At 35.5% G+C, this 23,852-nt stretch overlaps 3 protein-coding genes across 3 annotated transcripts; all 3 read right to left on the bottom strand.

Annotated features, from left to right (window-relative positions):
* Positions 1-2,960: 2,960 nt before the first annotated feature.
* On the bottom strand, positions 2,961-6,528 carry EV154DRAFT_567835 (uncharacterized protein; the record flags this gene model as incomplete). The annotated part of the gene is made up of 11 exons (XM_051606044.1): positions 2,961-3,106; positions 3,165-3,427; positions 3,506-3,740; positions 3,799-3,824; positions 3,873-4,060; positions 4,380-4,613; positions 4,678-4,857; positions 4,922-5,041; positions 5,097-5,269; positions 5,725-6,324; positions 6,468-6,528. The coding sequence occupies 11 exons, from the start codon at positions 6,526-6,528 to the stop codon at positions 2,961-2,963; spliced, it is 2,226 nt and encodes a 741-aa protein (XP_051453635.1).
* Positions 6,529-11,812: 5,284 nt separating this feature from the next.
* EV154DRAFT_574527 (uncharacterized protein) lies at positions 11,813-14,519 on the bottom strand (the record flags this gene model as incomplete). The annotated part of the gene is made up of 4 exons (XM_051606428.1): positions 11,813-12,595; positions 12,754-13,057; positions 14,113-14,316; positions 14,381-14,519. 4 exons carry the CDS (start codon positions 14,517-14,519, stop codon positions 12,295-12,297), a joined length of 948 nt encoding a protein of 315 aa, XP_051453636.1. The 3' UTR covers positions 11,813-12,294.
* Positions 14,520-17,612: 3,093 nt separating this feature from the next.
* Positions 17,613-17,789, bottom strand: EV154DRAFT_398472 (uncharacterized protein; the record flags this gene model as incomplete). The annotated part of the gene is made up of 1 exon (XM_051595232.1): positions 17,613-17,789. A coding segment is annotated over one exon (177 nt), but the record flags the coding sequence as incomplete, so codon positions are not given.
* Positions 17,790-23,852: the final 6,063 nt, after the last annotated feature.

Here is a 23,852-nt window from a genome sequence, read left to right on the forward strand (position 1 = left end):
TACAACTTGATTTTGTCCGCGAGTATGAGATATGTTCCAAGAAGGGTTGCTATCTTTTTGATCCCATCATCGATGTCAATATGGCTGCTTGTCCTCAGTGTGGTGCCGTAAGACGTGCAACATCTGTTGTCAAAATGATCGACATCGGTGATCATCTTGCTCGTATGCTGACCTGCAATGATTTCCGTAAGGAGGTCGAGCAATACCGAGAGGTCATTGATGGTATAGAGGAAGACGATCCTTACACCGACTTTTTCTCTGGTTTGGCTTTCAAGGAGCTGAAAGCGAAGGGGCTTTTCTCGGGTAAGCATGATTTGGCCATTGTTCTCTGCGTCGATGGTTTCACATCCAAGGTTTCCCGACAAAGTATGGTAATGGTACATGTCATCATCCCCAGTATCGATCCGTCCATTAGGTAATGTATCACATATCTGTAGATATACTTCAAATTATTATTAATAACTTTATCATTTAATTAACAGATATACGGATGAATATACCTTCCAAGTAGCAATTTTTTTCGGCGATACTAAAACAAATTTTGAGTCGTACCTCCGTCCCATAATTAGAAGCCTTGATCAATTAAGCAAACAACCGCTTGTCGTTAAGCGTAATGGTGAACATGTTGCTACGTCTAACGTATTTTGTTTCGGGGTTATTGCGGATGGTGTTGAAATTAACCAGCGTCTGTTAATGTTTGGTGGCCATACAGGGTTCCATGGATGTAGATTTTGTTTAGGTATGTGTTAAATTCCAACTTTTACGATTTAGAAAACTTATTCGTCTCCTTTATTTAATTAGTTGAAGGTGTTCACCCTGTTGAAGAAAAAAAAGGTGGCATGTACTTCATTGAAAGGGGTGTTGCTATGAGAAGTAAGGAATCCTTGTTATCCGTAAGTTCTTACATTTTATATTCCCGTCTACTTTGTACTTACATTTTACACCCAAAGCCCAACGCTGATAACACTTATGGCATCAAAAAACCAAGTCCTTTTGGTCGATTAAATACCTTCTTGGGAATAGATTTCTTCTTTTGCGATGAGCTGCATATGTTCTCCAATGTCAGCAAACTCTGCTTTGATCTTCTTTCCCCAAGGTACAATGCCCGGTTTAAATTTGTTGGTCACGAATCCAAGTACCCTTTTCTCCTTTCCCCTGCGAACTTTGCCAAGATTCAACAGTCCATGAACGATTCGCGCTGTAATATCCCCACAGATTTCAGTGGCTCTTTCAAGGGCATGCATTCAGACAACGTCCGTTCTATGTATCGATCTGTTGATTGGATTGCTTGGTTGCTGTATGTGGTACCTACAATTGTTGCACCTCTCCTTCCCGCCAGTAGTACCACAAAGGCATTTATTGCTCTCTCCCGAGGCATTAAACTTAGTTTGCAGTGGGTTGTAACCGAATCCAACCTTAAAGAAATCGAAAGGTAATTAGCTACATATTACAAATGCCTTATAAATATCTAACTCACTAATCATCCAATCTGATAGATCATTTGACACTTGGTTTGATTATCTGGATACGTGCCTTGTCCAAGAAACGATCTCCCGTACCATTTTTAAGTCTAATATGCATCAATTAAATCATATTGTGTATATGATTAAAAGAATGGGGTAAGTTAAAATAATAGTACTTGTGCAAAGAAATCCACCGTCTAACCTGATTTTAATATAGTCCCTTGCGTTGTTACTCTGCACGATCTTTAGAAAGAACCATCGGTACATACAAAAGAAGAATCCGTTCAACTCTTCATCCTGGTGTCAATGCTGGCAACATCTTAGAAACTCGAGAAATATTTGCCTTCATCCAGTCGGCTGATATTATCGATTTTTCGATTGGTCGCGCCTCTGTTGATAAATCCTCCAATTTTGTAGAGCATCCGTCAAATGATCCAACCCGCCCACAGCTCTGGTCTCCTTTCATGTCAAACCCGGCTCCTTTGGTGTTTGGCGATTTGTACCAGAGATTCACCGCCTCGACTTCTTTCTCCCTTGGAGGATACCCTTTTATCTTCTGGATCAAGGCTTTGTTACATTGCTTTGTTCGTCTAGAAGGAAATAAAGAGGTATCTTTCGGTCAATTTCACGCTGATCAAACGATCATAATTTCGGCAAAATTATGGCTCAACAACCAAGTTTTGATCTCTGATTTTTTCAAGTCCAATAACAATTCGAGTTCTCGTGGTGGTGAATTCTTGATGTTCAAGGCCGTCCATCAGAACTTGTAAGTATCTACCCCTGCAATTGATTCATTTGTGTTAAATGCAAAAATTATCCATTATGTAGACAATTTCGTTCCGTCGAAAGATGGTACGTTTGTAAGGCCTTGTTTTTTTTTAGTTTCAGTTTCCGTGAGGGCTCTAGATCCCATTATGTCTATGGTGAGTTGATGAAGACGAATGGGGTGTCCCCGTACTCCAAGGCTATTCCCCGGGTCAAGGCTTACTCCAAGAATGAGCAAAAGAAGTTTGTCGTTTTTGACGCGGAGGATATTATGTGTTCGGTCGGGCTGGTCAATGCCACTGATCAGTCATCCAACATGTATGTCATACGTACGGGTGAGGCATTTGAGGAGGATATGTCGAAACTGGCTGGAAAAGTGGGCGACATTACTTTATAAAATAAAAGGCAAAATTAAAAAAATAAAAAATTCTTTTGATTAGTGCGAGAAAATTTATCTGACGTGATACAAAATCTCAAACCCAGTCCATGAACCAAATCATCCGTTTTGTTTCTCTTATAAAATCATCAATAATTGTCGTAAAGAGCTATTTTTTTCGACTAAATTATTCTATTATTTATTTCTAACCTCTAAGGATAGCAAAATCAATATTTAAAGCTATTTGTTTTTTTTTCGGAGTTAAACTTAGGCGATTGCGGTCAAAATTGGATATTATCGCCAAAAATGCGATACGGTCAATTTTTGACCGCAATCATGGCGATTGCGGTCAATTTTTAATAAATCGTTCTTGAAATTTTGCGGTGATCGGTTCTGCTCTCGATGAGTTCAATGTTTTCAGCATTGTAACATTTTATAACTTTGGCCACTTGTGCCTTTTGTTTCTTCATGGCTTCTATGGTCTGACCGGCCAATTTATGGCCTGGTTTAAAAACAAATATTAATTTTATCAATATCAATTGAATACAAAATACACGTACCAATATGCCCACTTTTAAGCCTTGCCACAAGATCAAAGTAGGCATGAACATTACTTCGTAAAATGTCGCGCCAGTATGCCTCTTTGATCTTGACGAAGGCTAACCACTGGGACTCGATCAGGGACATACTTTCCCTAGTCAGTGACTGAGAACGACCGGCTCTTCTTTTCACTTTGGTCAGATACTTGTTTATTTCAGCGATCTGATTGCGGAAGTAAGACATACCGGTGGAGCCAACAACAACCTCTTCTACTTGGTTGTTGCTAGAGAGGATGTCATTATAAATTAGGATTTCAATTAGTTGATTGCTTAGTCGAAAAACAATATGTATATAAACCTACTTAAACCTGATGTAGACGCTCAACAAAAGAGGAAATTTATGAGAGTCTAAAACATAAGGGGGAATAAGGTCTGTCACCATATTCCCATGGCATCCTCGGTCCCTAAGCATAGTCAAATGCTTGGCGTACTTCTCCTTGATATTCTTTATTCTACGCAGAGACCACTTACCAACCTTCTTGTCCATTTTAACCTTTTCAAGGTATAAACGTTCAGCCTTCACCTTCAAGGTCTTTGCTAATATAAATTACATTAGTACACTAGAAAAGAGTTCAAAATTACAACAATTTCATACCCATCTTGAACTTGATGACACGGTTCCTGTGTTTGACAGCCATGTATAAGACTTATCGCCGGTTATCCGCAGACATAGGTTTGGTCAAGGTGATATAATTCGCCATATAAGACCAAAGTCTCTCCATGCCCTTACCGTCAGTCAAACCAAAATTTTCAATATATCTAGGGTTGTATTTGACTTGACAGTACATAACGTGAGCGTAGGTATGGAAGACCGATAGCGCAAGACGGCCAGGACCGGCGATACCAGGGAACTTTAGCTAAAACTTGAGTTTAATAATATGATTTTTTTATAGCTGTCGATAGTATACCTTGAGAGATGCTTACAGCTTGCAGACAATGTCATACATGACATTTATAGGAACCTTTCTGCCAAGCTGGTTCTCAACTGAGGCTATACAAGCCAAAGGATATTTGAACCTATAATAAATTAGCACGCAATTGTCTACATGAAATTCAAGCGATTTTTAAACCACATATATGATAATTATCTAGCGTTACCCTTCCCCGGTATTCATGTCACCAAGATTAAAAATAATAACCATGTCTTGCACATCCACTACCAAATACACCTCGTACAGGATAAGCGGCCGATACGACATTTTGGTTTTTAACCCCTTTGAAATCACGATCCATGACGACTGGGTCTTCAGTCATGTCTTCAACAGTGTTGTTACCAGCAGGCACAACGGGAACCTCGACAGATGCTTCCACAGATGCTTCCACAGATGCTTCCACAGATGCCTCAACAGGTGCCTCAACAGATGTCTCTGCATTGGTGCCAGTAGGGATAACGGTGCTTCTTGTGGCAGACTGGAATTAAAACCAAAAAATCGTTAGGCATTTTGAAATAACAAATACGAGGCTTAAAGTTTACCTGGTCATCGGTTTTCTCAAACTCTTTGACTTGATCCTCACTCAACCACTGCTCTCCATATCCCTCGAGACCTGCAATTGTCTCCAACTCGGCATCCTGCGCAAGAGACTTTGTTCCTTTAAGGCGGAAGTTTCCATCCAACATCACGTACTGCTTGTCGGTAATCTCGTTTGAATCAATCTGGTAAATAAAAAAAATGTATGTCAATTTGGAAAAAGTCTTTTGGTTTCAGTTTTTCAAAGACCTCAGGACAAGCAGGACATGATGTGGAAACTGTTCCCCTAAATACTTCCTGTTCAGCTAGCTCTATCATTTTGCTGTACAAAAGTATAGCGCTGGCGCATTTTTCAGCAGATAAACATTGCTATAAATGATTATTAGAGATTTCATTATTTTTGACAAATTAATATATCGTGTACCTTATCAACAGCAACGCCTTGTTGAAGAAGCTCACTGTAGAAGTTAGAGATCTTTTCTGCAGAGCCGGCAAAATTGATTCTGAGCTTTACGAACAAATCACAAAGACTAAAATGGACTGCCCCATTTGGTTTCGTGGGTGAAACAAGAAACATGTCAGCTTCAACTAGGGCAACTGGCAAGGATTTGCAGTTACCGCAATAAATAAATGGTTGGTTTTTCTGGACCTGTGATAGTTGAGAATAGATTTTAAAAGAAAAAAACAATAAAGTACTTTGAGACTGCTTATAAGTTTTATTAAGAGTAAAAAGTAGATTAAAAGATTCAGAGGGTTCTATTCTAACTATCAGTTTGCATATTTATATATGTTAAGAGAAATCGGATTATGAGTTAAGTTTGATGGATAAGTTACACAGCACTAAAATAGTGCTTGTAGTTGGATATGATATAATGTACAAGAAAATAGTTCGTGTTGTGATGTAATAATGTATGGGGTGATAAAGTGAGATTTAATTTTAATATTGTTTTATGGTGTGATTAGTAACAACAGAAGGTGGATCACCACAGGACCTCTGGATATTAAATTTGTTTAGTACTCAATAAACACTTATGTACAAGCTTTGACTTTACCCGTGCAGAAAAACAAGTCAACCAACGCAGTTTTTTGCATATTAGCAGCACAAAAACAATGAATTAGGTCACCCAAACCACAATCCTTCATACTAGGAATCGAGCCGTTGCTATCCAAGAAGGCAAGGTATGCTTGGACAAAAAGAGGCATGATGTTTTTCCACCGGAGGTGAGTTCTGATCTTTTTAGTTTTGTAGTTGCTAAATGGGGCTTCATCATTTTCGTTGGTCTCGATAACCGTTTGATCAGCCTCGATCTCAACAGCTGTTTGTTCAGTTTCGGGCAACAGATTAGCGATATTCCAATTAGGTTCCAAATTCACCTCGCATTCGTCATCGATCCAGACACCGTAATCTTCTTGCCCCTCCTCAAAATGATCATCTGAGAGGTTTCCGAAATTTACTTCAAGTTCGTCAGGGGTCGCTTGGGCAGTTACGTCTGGTGAGGCGATCTTATCACGCTTACATGAGTCATAACGACCGAAAGCACGATCGAAAGCTTCTTGTAAAAAACCTGGCTCGGACGAACCGGTTCTTGACTCTTTTAAACCGAACAACGACTTAGGCGAAGACAAAAATTTGGTGACATCAGCTCTACTAGCTGTGGAAATCGGTGTAGATTTATAAAATAAAAACAAGAAAATTATCAAACTTGCAAAAATTCACTAAGGCTTTATTAAACAAATAAAAGGAGGTCTTTATATACACATTATTTCAGACATTGATCACAGATGGGCTAATGACGGTCGTGGGTAGATTCATCCAGATAATACTCGGATGTAATGATCCCATATTGAAAGACCATAATGAGATGTCAATAACAATAACAATAACATTCATTCTTAAACTGTGTATGTCTCGTAGCACAACATTCAGGGGAAAATGTAGTTCTTATTAAAGATAGCTGTGGCACCTCAACGTGGCTGATGTAACCTTCATTTGTTTTCATATTCATGTTATTATTTAAATGTATGCCTTATACTTGTATGAAGGATGATATGAGATCAAGCCTGTACATAAAGTAAATGATCAGTATTTAATATAACAGTATCGATAAGAATTATATTTAGGATTATCAAATGGAAGATTTAAGAAGTGTAAATAGAGTCATATATTAAGTATATAGCCTCGATCACGACACTAGCAAAAACTAAATGGCTATCGCTAATTGCTTCGACTGGTTTAGCTGATCTTCTTTTAACATTTGCTTTAAAAGTTCTTCCCATTTTTATTTAATTTAAAATAGTAATAGAACAATACTTAAGAATAGTAAGAGAACAATATAGAGTTTTTGATGGTTGTTCTATCAAACAAGATAGACAGTTTATAAGATAAAGAAAAAGGTAATTGTGAGACTGGGTAAATTGAATATCGTTTTATTATTGAATTAGAGGATGGTTTATATAGGAATTGACAAAGTCCTTTCGGTACTTGTCAATTAATAGAGCAGGCTGAGAGAATGATTTATAATGTGAACATATTGCAGTAAGCATGTGTGGACCATGCGTGCATTGTAAGCTGTGATATTATTTATAAGTTGTTTTTATCATTTGTTAATGCAGATGTTGCGTGTAAACCGCGTGTACGTGAGGTGACACAAAATAACTATTTCGAGTTTCTTCGCTAAAGTAACTCACAGAATAGTGCTTGTATACACTACGAGACATTTGTGTATACAACAATGGTGACCCGGGGTAATTTTGGTGCCTAATAACAAAACAAGTCACTATTCTGAAAGTTTTAAAACATGATTAAAAGCTTTTGAAATTAGTGGGAATGCAAATTTAGGTACCTAAATTGTGTGGAGTTTTGACTGCTAAAAGGTCCCCCTTTTTATTTTAGATCAATGAGGTGGAAATTTACATGAAGCCGGGTTACTTATTCCCGATCTTTTATCCGTGAACATCTTTCCTTTTGTAGACAGTATTATTTATTATGTCACCAAGGCTATAATGTTTCGCCTGATTCGTCCATTTGGACGAATTTTTTAGTAAGTGTTTACCCATTTACCCAAAAAAAAACGAATTGGGTAAATTTACCCATTTACTCGTTTAGACGAATTTATAGTAAGCGTTTACCCATTTACCCAAAAAAAAAAAAAAAAAAAAAAAAAAATCGGATTAAATGCATAATTAAGGTGGTGTATATTTTAAAATCAGCTCTCCCTTTCAGCCTTCAGCCAAATAAAAAACTTTCGTTTATACATATTGAGTCATTAAATACATTCATTCGTTTGAAAAAATTGGTTTGCAGTTTTAAAAGTTGATTATATATTTTATTTAAAAGAATGAAAGTAAGATTTATTTATATTTTGATACTTGAGGACAAATTGCTATGTAGAAGGATTACTACTTAAATGAGCTAAAAAGTAAACGGTACATGGCATAACATGAAAGCATTGATTATTCTGTATAGGAAGCAACGTATGATCTAAAAACAAGGGGGATAACCAAAGTTTTCTAAATGAATATTAGGTCAGTTTATGATAAGAAGACTCAAAATTGATACGTACTATTCCTTTTCTAAACAGAGTAGCCGCCACTACGGTAAAAACAAGAAGCTTAAGTCTGAAGAGATAATTAGAGAAAAGAAAAGCCATAAACGAAAAACACTTACTTATAGCACTGGCGTAGTACACTGCAAGCACGGCCTTTATACACCTGTCTATGCTGATTTAAAAGAGAGATAAGTAAGGGGAGGGACTTCAGAGATGGAATGATGAGTTTACCAGAGTGTAATTGCAAAAGAAGTAAGCCCAGACGTTTATTCAGTTACATGGTTACGAGAAACAAGAACGAATAAAAGTAATTTTTTTTTAAAAAAAAAACTGATTTATTAAGGTAAAAAGATAAAAAATAGATATTAAAAAAGAAAAAAGAAAAAAGGAAAAGGAAACAGAAAAGGAAAAAAAAAGACTCCGTTTATATGTACTTTTTAGAGGTTGCTGTTACGACGGAGGGATGACTGGAGGCAGATAATTTTTTTTGTATACGCGGCTTCTTGACAGCAGGACACTAAGACAGATACTCGTCTGCTTCAAGTAAATGGAATGAATGAGTAATTTTAAGGTTTGGATCTCAATTTTTATTCACCCAATCTGGGTAAGTATCCGCCCATAGACGAATGCTCGTCTGCTGCAGGAAAGTGGAACGGATGAAGTAATTTTTATTTACTCAATGTGAGTAAGTATTCGCCCATAGACGAATACTCGTCTGCTGCAGGTAAATGGAACGAATAAAGTAATTTTTATTTACCCAATGTGAGTAAGTACTCGCCCATAGACGAATACTCGTCTGCTGCAGGTAAATGGAACGGATAAAAAGCTTAAATTTTTGTGCAACCTATATATTTTACTCAAAATAAACGAACAGTTGCCCCTGGACGAATATTTACCCTTTTTGAGTAAATGAAGTAATTTTATTTTTTGTGTACCATTGTTTATTTACCCAAAATGAACGGATACTCGCTCACGGACGATTATCCGCTCAGATTTGAACGGATGCTTACCCCCAGACGACTATTCGCCCATTCGTCCGCATTTACTCTGTTTAAGTAAGTTTTTTTAGCCTAGGTGTGTGTTTTTAGCACAGGGTGTCATTCATAAAAGGAGCCAGTAGTTGAGGTGAATCAGGCAAGTCTGATGGGTGATCCAAATACGAGGATGGGCTGCAACCAGAACCAGAACCAGAAACCAAGCCAGACGTGAGACCTCGGATATGATGTGAGTTGTAGCCTGCTTGACTTTTAATGGTGTTGGAAGCATTGGCATTGATACGGCCCTTCGACTTGATCAGATTGCTGTACTTTTTTACTGTACGTTCCAAATTACGACAAGAGTGTGATAATTGAGAATAAAAAGGGGATTGTAAATTGGAAAATAAAGCAAGTAAAGAAATGAGACTCTATAATCCTTTATTATACGTTGGAGAGTTTGTCATAATAAAAATAGAGGTCCTTTTTATATTCAATTATTACTTGAAGATTTTTCCTGCGCAGATCGAATTGACTATTTACCCGCAAACTGGGAAATGGTAGAATTAGCTTTAGAAATCAGTTGCATATAAAACATAGCTTATTGTTATATACAAGGAGGTAGTTGACCCATATCCGGCATTTCTAGAGCATTATAGTTTATCCATTCAATGACAGGGTCCTTGATTGGATTACTAAAATAAATTTATGAGAAACTAGAAGTTTCGGCAGCTACTCGACCAATCCAGGAACGATTATAAAATCTGATCTCAGTTTGACATATGAGGGAACTGGTACTGTGTCGTACCAATAGAAATGTATTCGCAATATGGTACTTATAATACATAGGTTATATGTATTATAATTGAGTGACAAGATAAGAGTAATTATATTCGTGGAATTAGGCGTCAAATACGACAAAGAGTAGGCTTTCAGAGGTCCTGCATTTTTGATAATGTACTCCAGATGACACAAATAATGATTGTTGACGAACATTTAATCTCTGACACAAATAATGATTGTTGACGAACATTTAATCTCTCCGCTAAAATCTTGTCTCTCAAAAATGTATGCCTCGTCAAATCTTATCATAAAGGTGGTTAGGTAATTAAGAAAGTTGAATTTTCCAATGCAAAACCTCATGTATTTTTCATATATGACTACAGTACCTGTTATTCATGTACCTAGTGTCTGCATCGGATATAGACCATTGTATGGCTATGGAGCAACCATACACTAGATTCATCAATGCTTCTCTTGCTTTTTCGGATTGTATATGCTGAATGACCAATGTTGGAATGATATACAACAGGAAATCATGCCAATCTACAGCACGGTTGTGACCCTTTGTGCGTTCCCAATTCCCTTCAAGTGACTGGGGTATATTTGTTCTGGATGCGTTAACAAAGCCATCAATTACTTCGAAAAAGCGGCTGTTCTGTGTCTGTAATCTACTTAAGCCGAAAGAGTAGCCTTTATCACCCGGCGCTTTGTAACGTACGTTATCCGCAGGAAAGACCAAAGCATATACCAACTTTTCAATGTTTTGTAACAAATGCATTTCGTCGCAAAGAAAAAAAGAAGATCGGTTGAATGTTGGTAAACGACTGATCTGTTCGGAAACACCGTACATTCCGTTTTTCTTCGTCAAACAAATTATTCGTAAGTATACATTGTATCCATTAATACGTCAAATATACTAACTGTTGTACTTCAAGGTAAGGTTTAAATTATAAAAAGACTATAGGAGTAGTTTGAGACTGTTTATAAGATTGTCCTTTATTAATAAATGAAATGTACAAGTATTTATATAAAAGACTGTCTGCTGTGTTCATATCTCTAGTGCTATCTTGAAGTAATCATTGATTAACCAAAAATGTATACGGTTATTACATAGTCACTAATTTAGTCTTGTTCTAATAAATGTTAAGTCTTCTTAACTCTCTTTGCTTTAAACTAAATTTTAAGTATTTTGTCGTATTTGGGTATGATTTATTTGAGAATAAACAAATAAATCGAATAAAATAAAAACATGGAATAAAAACATCCTTTAATATTGAGTAACAGCATACACCTGTATACTGCTACACAACGACTCCTACTATGAGTACATATTTCTATATAAAAAGATTGCATGATTGGCTTAAAATCGATATACGAATGACAGTTGGATATAGAATTCTATAACACTGAGTTACGATATCACCGGTCGGGAAGAGAAGCTTCTCCGATCAAATCAAGAAATATAAGAAAGAGAAACTTAATATTAATAGTTCTCTCAATGGATTAGCTACATATAGAGAGAATAGAACAGCTATTTATATAAATGGTTCATTTACTTATATATTGATAAACACAACTTATACGACTGTAAGTGTATAAGAGAAGTAGTGCATGGAATATTTGGATGCCTATTTTCTACAACTAAATATACAAACATCGATAAGATGTTCTATATTTAGGATCACATATTTACCCATGTCTCAGATAAAAATAATCAGACATAACTACATGTTCTACCACAGCCAATTAAACAAAAAAACCTTATGCATCTTTTAACTAGCCACCGTTACACAATATCTTACTGGAATTCTGTATTTTAAACAAAACAATAAGAGTGTCCCAGATCGGTTGATTCAGGGCGACGTTATTTGAAATCAATTCTAACGAGTAGAATTCATTTAATGTAAGGCGGGAAATTGAGTATAGATTTATTACAAGACCAGAAAGGTTGACTCAACACAACTACCAGGGGAAGTTGTTCAATATAAAAAGGATCAATTATTTCATCGCAGCAGAGTTCTTTTAGTCTATTTTTACCTCGAATAAAGATATACTTTTTTCTCATTACTTTTTCATTTGTAATATTTTTGTCAAATACCACATATTTCTCAGACGTACTAAATTAGACTTGTGATGTAATATCCCTATAGTTCTTACTATGACATTTATTGTTAAGCTTATATCACAAATGGTATCAGCATGGATAAACCTTTGTTAGCTCTAATATGACTATAGCCTTGCTAGGTCACCACACTAACCGCTATTTGACTACGTGATACCATTTTCTTCTTGGTTCTCATAGTTCCTTTTTTTAAAATTACATGCCGTGTGAAGTTTCAATTCGTCTTTCACCAGTGACTTTACACATTCTGCATCCACTAGTCGATTGGTGTCCTTGATGGTTCATTAAAGAGGCAATAACAGGAATATCACCTGTGATTCCAAGAATAAATACTCTTCCTGTGTAGAAATCGCGATTATTTTTAACAACTGTCATGCCTTTCGTACTCAAGACTCCTACTTCTTCAATGAATGGCTTTAAAAACGACATCAAATCGTATGTCTTTTCAGGGCCACTCGCTATAACACCTAAAGGCATTATCATGTTTTCTTCAAATCTATAAAACGGTAAGAAAGGAAGAAAACAACTTTCACAGAAAAAAGGCGGGGATCTATATTATCTAACAGATGGGTCGAGGTTCATGATGATAGAGTGAATCATGGTTTGGCTATGACCGGTTTTGTGCTTTTTTTGGAAGCCATCAACATACATTACAAGGCAGATATCTTTTTCACCAATAACCCCTTTACGATGCAAAAGCTTGAAGTCTTGCCCGAAAAAATATCAACAAGTTGATTATCATCGAGATTAAACGTATGCTTGAAGTCAAAAAGCTCCCTGTTGTCATCATCCAATAGCATATGTGTCAATGCTTCACCGATGGACACGCATGGCATAATTTCACGAGAAACTTTACTATTGTCTTTGAATCTTTTCTCTTTACATTTGGGATTAGGGCAATCTACAGCTTGATCATCGTCCATGAAAAGGTAACAGCTATTAACGCAGACATCATATTCTTTACAAATACCTCTAGTGTGGTATTTGACAAAATGTTACAAATGGAAAAGTAATGAGAAAAAAGTATATTTTTATTAAGAGTAAAAATAGACTAAAAGAACTCTGCTGGGATGAAATAAATGATCCTTTTTATATTGAACAACTTCCCCGGGTAGTTGTGTTGAGTCAACCTTTCTGGTCTTGTACTAAATCTATACTCAGTTTCCCGCCTTACCTTAAATAAATTCTACTCGTTAGAATTGATTTCAAGTAACGTCGCCCTGAATCAACCGATCTGGGACACTCTTATTATTCTGTTTAAAATACCGAATTCCAATCAGATATTGTGTAACGTGGCTATTTAAAAGATGCATACGTTTTTCGTGTTTAATTGGCTGTGTTAGAGCATGTAATTATGTCTGATCATTTATCCATTCTGTTGATTATTTTTATCTAAGACATGGGTAAATATGTGATCCTAAATTTAGAACATCTTATCGATGTTTGTATATTTAGTTGTAGAAAATAGGCATCCAAATATTCCATGCACTACTTCTCTTATACACCTACAGTCGTATACGTTGTGTTTATCAATATATAAGTAAATGAACGATATATAGAAATAGCTGTTCTATTCTCTCTCTGGGTTGCTAATCCATTGAGAGAACTACTAATATTAAGTTTCTCTTTCTTATATTTCTTGATTTGATCGGAGAAGCTTCTCTTCCCGACCGGTGATATCGTAACTCAGTGTTATAGAATTCTATATCCAACTGTCGTTCGTATATCGATTTTAAGCCAATCATGCAATCTTTTTATATAGAAATATGTACTCATAGTAGGAGTCGTTGTGTAGCAGTATACAGGTGTATGCTGTTACTCAATATTAAAGGATGTTTTTATTCCATGTTTTTATTTTATTCGATTTATTTGTTTATTCTCAAATAAATCATACATCTAGTCTTAACCACTGTATTTTTTATCTGATCAGGAGAACGAAGCTTTGTCCTACCTAGGCCTAATTTGAGAGATAAAAACATGAGAAACGGAAGTCTTTGTTGCTTTTTGTTTTACCTTGGATGCAAGCTTCTGGTGCTACACAATCAAGCAAATGTTTGTTGATGAATGAAATTAGATGGCGTTGTACTTCCTTTGAGACACCTTTCTGATCAGTTAATTGCAGGAATCCAGATTCAAATGCCCTCAATTTATTATGATGGCCGTGGTTGGTATCAAAATACTCATATAAAATTGCGTCAGGAAACTCTTCCTGCAGAACTGATTCATATGTATTGCAAAAGTAAGTCAAATGCACGTTATTTAAAAATTCTTTTTCCCATACCTTCGTCGACAACATTATCATTTCCAGGAGTATCTGCACTGTCAGTCATATCGATATCTTGCAAGGAGAATCCGTCGATGCTCGTATCAACTTCATCGGCTAAAGAAATACACCTTTTCTTTTGTACGTGTACGTACATACTTTTAGCATTAGGGGCGGAATATTGGCATACGTTACAGGCGTTGTAAGGATTAACTGTGTTATCGTTATTTATAAGGAAAAATATAAAGAACTGAGAAATTAGATTTATGCTATATCCAACAGATTTTATAGCCTCCTTTCTAGACTACACTAAAAAACGTCAACTACGCACTAGTGATAAGGCTAGCTCTTGTCGACAGTAAATTGGTTATGAAAATCACCCATGAACGTGTAGTTGAGAAGTAAGTAATACGTAAGATTACACGCATATATTTAGGGACCATGTATATTTCTTGTGTATAGACGCTTTTTGGGAATTACTGTCATTTTTAATGACATTCTTTATTACATCATTGTTTAAATAATAAAGGAGTTTAAATTTTAACATATATTAGACATCCAGCATAAGATAGTCTTGTTCCTTTCTTCATTATTTAACACTTATCAATATGCCAAACTACAGCGTAAACTCTTTTGTTGAATCCGCACAACGTTCAGAAATCGCATGGAACGAAACACTTGCTTCCATCAAACGAATGGAAAAAAAACTGGATATTCTCCTTCAAGAGCGTGATGATGATCGCGAAAAAAACAGAAGAGGTATGTACAAATTTATAAGTGATAGACTATGGTCGCTTACAACTCATACTAACGTCTTTAATCATCATAAATACACTTACAGCCGAACCTGCGGTGTGAGCTATCTATCAAAGTAGAGACAATGAGTTTGATAGCCTTTTGTCTTCACACGAACGAGACATTCAAAAACCATCGGCTAAAGGCAGCAAGTACCGAAAGTCAGCTTACATTGAATACTTTCTACAGAAACTGAAACCGGATTTGAAGATCCAGCTGAGCGACAGCTTTCTTGTGAGAGATTAGAAAACGTTGAACATGCAAACCTTCGTTTCGCAGCTGAATTCATACAGCAAGACAAGTGTCATGCAGCTTAAGAGTAAGCTTGATGCTTTGGACCTTTATGGTGAAAAACTTAGGTGGAAAGTTATTCCTTCTCACCTTAAGTCTGAAGTTGTCAATTATTTGGAATTGATGGCTAAAAGGTCCAATCTTCCTTTAGATAAATGTACAGAAAAGTGGGCAGCAAAAACACTGATTTCGACTAGTTACCACAACTATATGAGAGCATTCATGGTATGTTATTCAGCTTTTGGTTTCGCTTAATTTTCATTTTATTTTTAATTGACAATCATTGTAGCCCGAAGTTTCTGAAGATGAAGAGCTGGTTTCAGCTGTTGTAGTTCCCACTGCCATCCAAGAAGACACTGGTTCTGGTTCTGTGGATGATCAGATGTCTGATTACGGTGAGCTGGAAGATGAAGTCATCCCTCCTGCTCCTAGAAAGCGTGCTGCCCAGGCAAAAGGAAGAGGGAAAAAAGCTGCAAGGGGCTCGAAGAGAACAAAAAGGTATGCGAGAATAAATGCCGTTCAAAACTGTTGTCATTTGCTGATACGTTATTTTTGTAGACCTTAATTACACTTACCTCTTCTTTCTGCTCTTTTAATTTTTTATGTGCCTCCTTCCTTCCTTTTATTTTTTTTTTATAAATAAATGTCATGCAATCTACTAAAATGACACTAAGTTTCATTAGACCAATAATTTTGTAAAAAATCACACTAATTTACGCTAGGTCATTTTTCTTTACACTAAAGTTGCGCGATCCGTCGTTTTACTATTATTTCTCTTTCTTTTTCATACTTTTCAAAAAGACTTTAATCAATCGGTAAGTCCTGGTTTTGTTTTTTGCTGTAGATACTAATGTCGTTACTTATTTTACAGGCTTTCTATACTATTGAGTTCGCTCATTCCCTACCCGTATACCCTTTTATTTTATGTAAGAATCTTTTATGTTGATTTAAGAAGCTAATATCCACTTTTTACACTACAATATCTTGAATATTGGGATCATTAAAGTATTACTTATTGTAGATATGTAAAAACTCACATAAAGTCATATCATACGCTCGAATCCTAAGGTACTTTTTGCACCTAACATATATCATGCTACCTATACCGTATAACTAACCTCCCTTACTAGTTTAAAATAATTTTGAAAAGACACATTCAAATATATCTATATTTAAGGTATGATTACGTAGAGGTCGTATAACTAACATTGTTCACTAGCTTAATAACACTTTAATTGGCCCATTTAAATATATTATACTCTATATCCACATCCATTGGCATCCTTTAAATAAAACGTTTCTTAAAATATAAATTATACCTATGAAATGAGAAAACACGATATTACAATTGAATGATATATTTCGTATGACCAAAATGTTTTTTATTTATAACCAAAATACATGGCTTTTTAATAAAATTTTGATGTGTCAACACAACATATTTGCATATCGTTACAGAAATATTTATCATGCGACATAATTACTTGTCCTATGACACAAACTATGGTCATGAAACGCAACTTATTCTGATCAATTCTGGTTCTGTGATCAAAGCTTATGTTGAAACCCTACAAATTTGTCAGATAACACCAAAATATTTTTCATTTTTTGTGTAATTACACCAAATGTTTGGTATATATAACAAAACGTGATCAAAATGCTAAAATAATTTTAATCATATTCCTGAGACGCCAAATAATTTGGGTTGAATTTGTGTTCGGGAAACAAAATTTAACCAAAACGTTCGCCGTTGTGCCAGATCATCACATGTAAATCTTTTATTTTGAGAAAATTTAGATTCGGGAATTCTACTAGCAAAAACTACAGGTATTTATACTAAATGATCAGATGGCTTTCGGATAATATATATGACGCGTTAGAGAAATATGATATAATGCTATACGTAATCAATAATACAGGATTTTGAAGTCAATTTCGGCAAAGTTTTTTTTTTTTTTCGCCCAAATACGTAACCAATTTCGTGCCAATCAGAAATCATTTTTGCTCAAGTTCGGAGACAATTTCGCCCAACTCCTAGGACGTTTTTGGCACAATTTGTAGACAATTTAATCTAAAGCCGGACACAAATTCGAACATTATTGTAACCAATTTCATCACATATATTTTATTAAAAAAAAAACAAAAACAAAAAAAATTACTACAACATATCCTCCTTGACAATGCACCTTGGGAAGTACGACATCGAGTGTGAGACCCATCCTTGACAATCAGAAGCACTGATAGTTCTCAAACCTTCCTCCATCTTTCTCAAAAGAGTTGGCGTGTCATCTAAATATTCCCTTTTCACATAAAACTTCAATTTGGAGAAAAGTTCTTCGATCGGGTTCAGAAATGGACTCCAGGCCGGTAAGAAGACTACTTTATGCCTAGGAAAGTGCTGTAAAATCTCCTGTACTACTGTTGATTTGTGAATTGGGCAGTTGTCCATGATAATCGTTTGATTTGGTGCGTTAGTTCTTTCCAGGTAAAGATATAGCTCCTTCATGTAATCCGCAAATACTTCACCATTGGTTCCATGTGTAGTATTATTCACAGCACAATATTCTACACCATTTGTTGACATAGCAGCAATCAATGAGATATTTCGTTTGCGCTGGCTACTCACTATTTGGAATGCAGGAGCTCCTTTTTTCGATCTTGCACAACCTCTTGTCACCCACAAGTTAAATCCGCTCTCATCGACGAAAATACAATTATGGTTATAACTGATTCCTTCAACCATCAGTCTATTACAGTAGTCAAATGTTGCATCTTTGATTGCTGGATCATTTCTTCTTCCCGGGTACTTGTGTATTTTTTTCAGACTATATTCTATGCGTTTTTTTAAGGCGTAACTGATACCGGTAATAGAGTGGGGAGTTTCCATATTAAAATGAAGTTTTAGGCGGGATTGAATGGTTTCCAATGTAATAGAAGGGTTTTCATCAACCAAAGATTGGATAAATTGAAGGTGCTTGTCATTGATCTTAACATAATGACAGCCTCCCCTTTTAAGTGATTCAACTCTACCAGTATCTTCATAAATTTTGGTAATTGACGTCAAAGTAGATCGTGAGATTCGTAAGTTCGATGCCATTTCTTTGATGGTTTTAACACCACGATGATCTTCCCAGTATTTAACAATTTCCTTTCTGAAATTGTCACTTATTTTTTGATATTCGTTTCTTCTTTTACTTATAGGTTGAACAGTTTGGCTTTGCTGTGACATATTTTCTTCGATTGGAATTTTTAAATATAAACTTAAAATCAATAAGAGAAAGATGATATGAGATTTGCTTCGGATAGAAGAACTACGGTCCTTATATAGTTTATTGCTTAGAATCCCGAAAGTTCCAACACGTTATTTATGATCTCGAAAGTTCGAAGACATTGTTCATAATCTCGAAAGTTCCAAGACATCATATAAATTTATGTTCAACTCTCATGTGACGGAATTGATTTCCCGAAAGTTCGAATTTGTGTCCGGCTTAAGATTAAATTGTCTACGAATTGTGCCAAAAACGTCCTAGAAATTGGGCGAAGTTGTCTCCGAACTTGAGCAAAAATGATTTCTGATTGGCACGAAATTGGTTACGTATTTGGGCGAAAAAAAAAAAACTTTGCCGAAATTGACTTCAAAATCCTGTATTAAAAAAATAGAAATCGTAAAAAACAGTCACAAGGCGAGCTAACTTTCAGTCACAAAAGTTACGAAAGTTAAGATTTTAAAGGGGGGTTTGGGGGGAGGGGGAGCCCCTCCCCCCAAGAACACGGCCTATAGGATTAAGTATGAAAGAGCTAGTATCTTAAAAAACAGTGTACTTTTTTTTTAACAGTGTAACTTTTAAGCAGTGATAAAAACAATTGGGGTTGCGGGGGTTTCTCCCGCAAGAGGGGAGGGGGAACCCCTCCACCCAAGTATAGGGCCCATAATATTTAGCATTAAATTGTTACCTTCTGAAAAACAATGTTCCTTTTTTTTTACGGCATTATATCTTAAAGTATAATTTTTTTTTACAGCGTGAATTTTTTTACAGCCCTATGTTTTTAAAGCGTTATTTTTTTTTACTTCGTAATATTTTTTAGCAGAGGTACGAAATTAGTGGCTGGAAAAAACCCTCCTTCTAAGAATACAACCCATAACATTAAGCATTAAACTGAAAAAAAGAGCTTATATAAAAATTGATTACTTTGGAGAGAGTCATAATATAAAAGTGACTTTTACTGAAAAAGTCATTCAATAAAAAAGTAACTATGGAGGTTTTGTGGTAAAGATTACCCTTCGCCCCAGTAAATCAGCCAATAGTATTAAGCATTATATTATCGAGGTTAGAGAAACGCTCTATGAACACGTTTTCACAAACAATATGTTATTATTCGAGAAGAACTGAAAAATTGTTGGTTTTAGGTCGATGGAGGGGTCACTTTTGAAATTAATATTTTGGAATATGTAGTCTTTCATTATGAAGCAAAAATATTGCGCATAGAATAGTTAATCAGATATATAAACAATTAATACTTTTTGCGTAGATCAACTTTCTAGCCTGGGTCTAGGGACATCGTCTTTTATTTAAACATGTAATGAGAAACATCAAAGTTTTCTCCAGTGTCAAACTGATAATCAGTAGTGTAGCTTAAGCTATAAACGCGCGTGGGCTTCATGGTTAATTAATATATGTTAAGTTTTTGATTTCAAAAACAGGCCTGCGGCAGCACGAGGCTTTTTCAAAGCGCAGCGTACCGAACCATAGTGCAGGTCACAAATTTACCGCAGCGCAGCGAAGGTCAAAATTTTTGCCGAAACGGAGGTTTGGTTTTAAAAAGCCTCGTATATGTTTAAATAAATATGTTACCAAGTAATTCCTGCCTTACAAAGTAAAGACAAAATACGTGAGTATCTAAATTCATTTCCGCTGATGACATTACGCAAATGCCAAAGAGAACGTTTAGTACGTGTAATATTGAGAAATTCGAGAGTGATAATAGCGAATTAAGAATAAAATGTGAAATTTAACAAAGTGAAATTATCAAACTGCAAAAATAAACTAAAGCTTTATTAAACAAATAAAAGGGGGTCTTTATATACACATTATTTCAGACATTGATCACAGATGGGCTGATGACGGTTATGGGTAGATTTATCCAGATAATATTCGGATGTAATGATCCCATATAGAAAGACCATAATGAGATGTCAATAATAATAACAACAACATTCATTCTTAAACTGTGTATGTCTTGTAGCACAACATTCAGGGGAAAATGTAGTTCTTATTAAAGATAGCTGTGGCACCTCAACGTGGCTGATGTAACCTTCATATGTTTTCATATTCATGTTATTATTTAAATGTATGCCTTATACTTGTATGAAGGATGATATGAGATCAAGCCTGTACATAAAGTAAATGATTAGTATTTAATATAAAGTACCAATAAGAATTATATTTAGGATTATCAAATGGAAGATTTAAGAAGTGTAGATAGAGTCATATATTAAGTATATAGCCTCGATCACGACAAATATTAAGTAACCAAATATTCTGCCTAAGGGATTGTACTATACTTTTATGCTATTATAATATTTTACTCGTCACAAGGCGAATCATCTTCTGCACAGACACAAACGGTTTTGATGATAACAAATCGGGCGATGCGTGAGCCACGAATATTTATACATGATCATCCATTATTATGTAATGTGATGAGTTCTTTATTATAATCTATGAAATCCTCAACAGAGTACTCATGCTCCCGATTCATTGATATGGGACAACGGTAACTGGATAATTCTAACGAGTAGTATTCATTTAACCCAAGGCGGGAAACGAAGTATAGATCTATTATAAAACCAGAAAGGTTGACGCATCTTTAAAACTCAGGGGAGTTGTGCAATATAAAAAGGATCAATTATTTCATAGCGGCAGAGCTCTTTTAGTCTATTTTTACCTCCAATAAAGACATACTTTTATGTCATTACTTTTCTAATGTAACTATTTTGTTAAATACCACATGAGTAACGAAAAAAAATTATTTCATCCACTGACACCATAAAATCTTACTTTGCAGGCCTGTCGCAAATTTGGGCCTATAATTCTGAAACGGTCTACACCAACACGCGAACCCTGTACAATTACTTCCTTGTACCGTATTTTGATGACAAGTTTAGCACGGGGTTCAACTGGACGTCCTTAGATGAAAATGTCAAGAGCGAGGTAAGCGAGCTTTTAGAATGTATCTCGTTTTTTTGGAATAAGCGTGCTGGCAGTAGTGGGCTCCCAAGCTGGTATCTCCAGTAGATGCAGCTAACCCGCTATTGCCAATGCATCTTTCCAAGGGTAGCTGATTGACACGAAGAATAATTGTTTCGGTCTTGCAAGACAACGTTGATCAAGTAAGTACATCTTTTTAGACATAATAATTTACAATACGATTTCTAATATTTGTTTATCAGATTCCAAAGCCAATCCTGTCCGGTGTTTCCAACAACTTTAAGGCTATTGACCTGAAGAGCGAAAAAGGAGAGGAAAACATCAGCATTAATATGATGAGCATAGGTTTTTTGGAACAGGGTGCAAAACAAACCCAGCACTCGTTTAGCCAAAGATCTAATGAACCCGAAGCAGAAACAAGCGAAGATTGGCTAAATGGCTTCCTGGCGGATGGTGATTTGTTGTCGGGTGAAGGTGAATTGTCAGCGTCTGCGCAGTATTCCTCTCTGTTGGCGAATGAAGATGTATCAGCAATGAATTCTGATGCCAACAACAGAAAACAAAATCATGAAGAACTCTTGTAAACAAGTCATGTTCCTTTTTTTGAAAAAAACTCCACAGAAACAACAATCAAATTTATATTTTTGTTTTCACAAATTTTACTTTTTTCCTTAATTATTTTATAAACAAATTTTCTTTAAATAATAAAATGTAGCATACTCTGTTATCAACTAAATCTTTTCTATTGTAAACTACTTTGTATATTCTTTTCGCATCTGTTCAGGTAAGTTTGATATCTATCTGGATGTCTGCTATTTTTGTTGGTGTTCTGCTCGTGTTTATTGAAACGTAAGTAACTTGATCTCTTTGATTGTGTTGATATATGCTGATAAGATTGTTATAAATAAAGTGGCAATGAAGTCGGCTATAGGATAAGGTATATAAGATGATACATATGAAATATGTTAATCACTTATTAATAATTTTGATTATAGCATTATCGCTGTTCTATTTATGATACTCCCCTACCAAACAATGGGCTACACCGTATTGAAATTTGGTCTTTATTTCTTTCTAATAACTCTCCTGACATATTCTTTTAATAAAATTCATCGTAATATCTTTTATTATCAATGCAAATTGTCTTCACATGAATAAATATATTACTTTTTTTTGTAGACATAACTATTAAATATGACTGTTCAAAAGTACAACGGTGTATTAATTTTTCCAATAGCAATGAGCGAATAAAGATTCCGGAAATTATAGGATATAACCCTGAATAATTCTATAAAATCCGCCAAATGCACAGTTAATAACGGAACTAAATTGAACCTTTCAGTCACGGATACGGTGAAAATATTGAAATAATCGCAGTATCAGTCACAGATATGGTGAAAATAATAAAACAATGGCAGTATCCGTCACGGATATGGTAAAAATAATAAAATAATGGCAGTATCCGTCACGGATATGGTGAATTTAAAATTCGCGTACGTCACGGTTACGGTGACAAATTGGAAAAATCGGTCCTATCCGTCACGGATACGGTGACTCTAAAATTGACTATATCCGTGACGGGTAACTATTTGCCAAAAATCGACCGTCTTTAGAATTTTGCTGTGTTATACACAAAACTCAAAAGAAAAAAAGGTATTTAAGCAGGGAAAAGGGTCCACCATTTGATATTATTGGAGACAGAGACCAGAATTTGTAATTAATACAGTACATGCATTTTATTTTTGGAAAGACCCCAAACGTGGGGGTAACTTTCACTTAGAAAAGTATGCCTTTAAGTGATTGTGGGGACATGTGCTTGCATTTGTTTAAATGCCGATTTTCGGAATTTAGGGCGGGCTTTCAAAGTTTACGTAATATTTTTTGCACTGTAAATACCTGGGGTCCGACTGTAATTAGCTGGCCCGTATGACATGTCTGGGTGTACGGGACTTAATTATTGATCTATTTTTTTTGGCTTCGACAAAAAAAAATTGAATTAATGCGTATGAAACTGAGTTTATTGGGCCGTTTATCAAAGATATCCATACGTGTCTAGGGTTTTAAAACTGTAACTAGAGAAACACGTCCCAAGTTTTTCTAAATATGTGCTTGTTCAATTTTTAAAGAAAGATGGATCTACATCTTTACTGTTATTACGACCAGGACATGTCTCAGATTAGCCACAAATTTGACAT

Source organism: Mucor mucedo (assembly GCF_025094135.1).
Source record: "Mucor mucedo strain NRRL 3635 chromosome Unknown EV154scaffold_112, whole genome shotgun sequence".
Taxonomy (NCBI): domain Eukaryota; kingdom Fungi; phylum Mucoromycota; class Mucoromycetes; order Mucorales; family Mucoraceae; genus Mucor; species Mucor mucedo.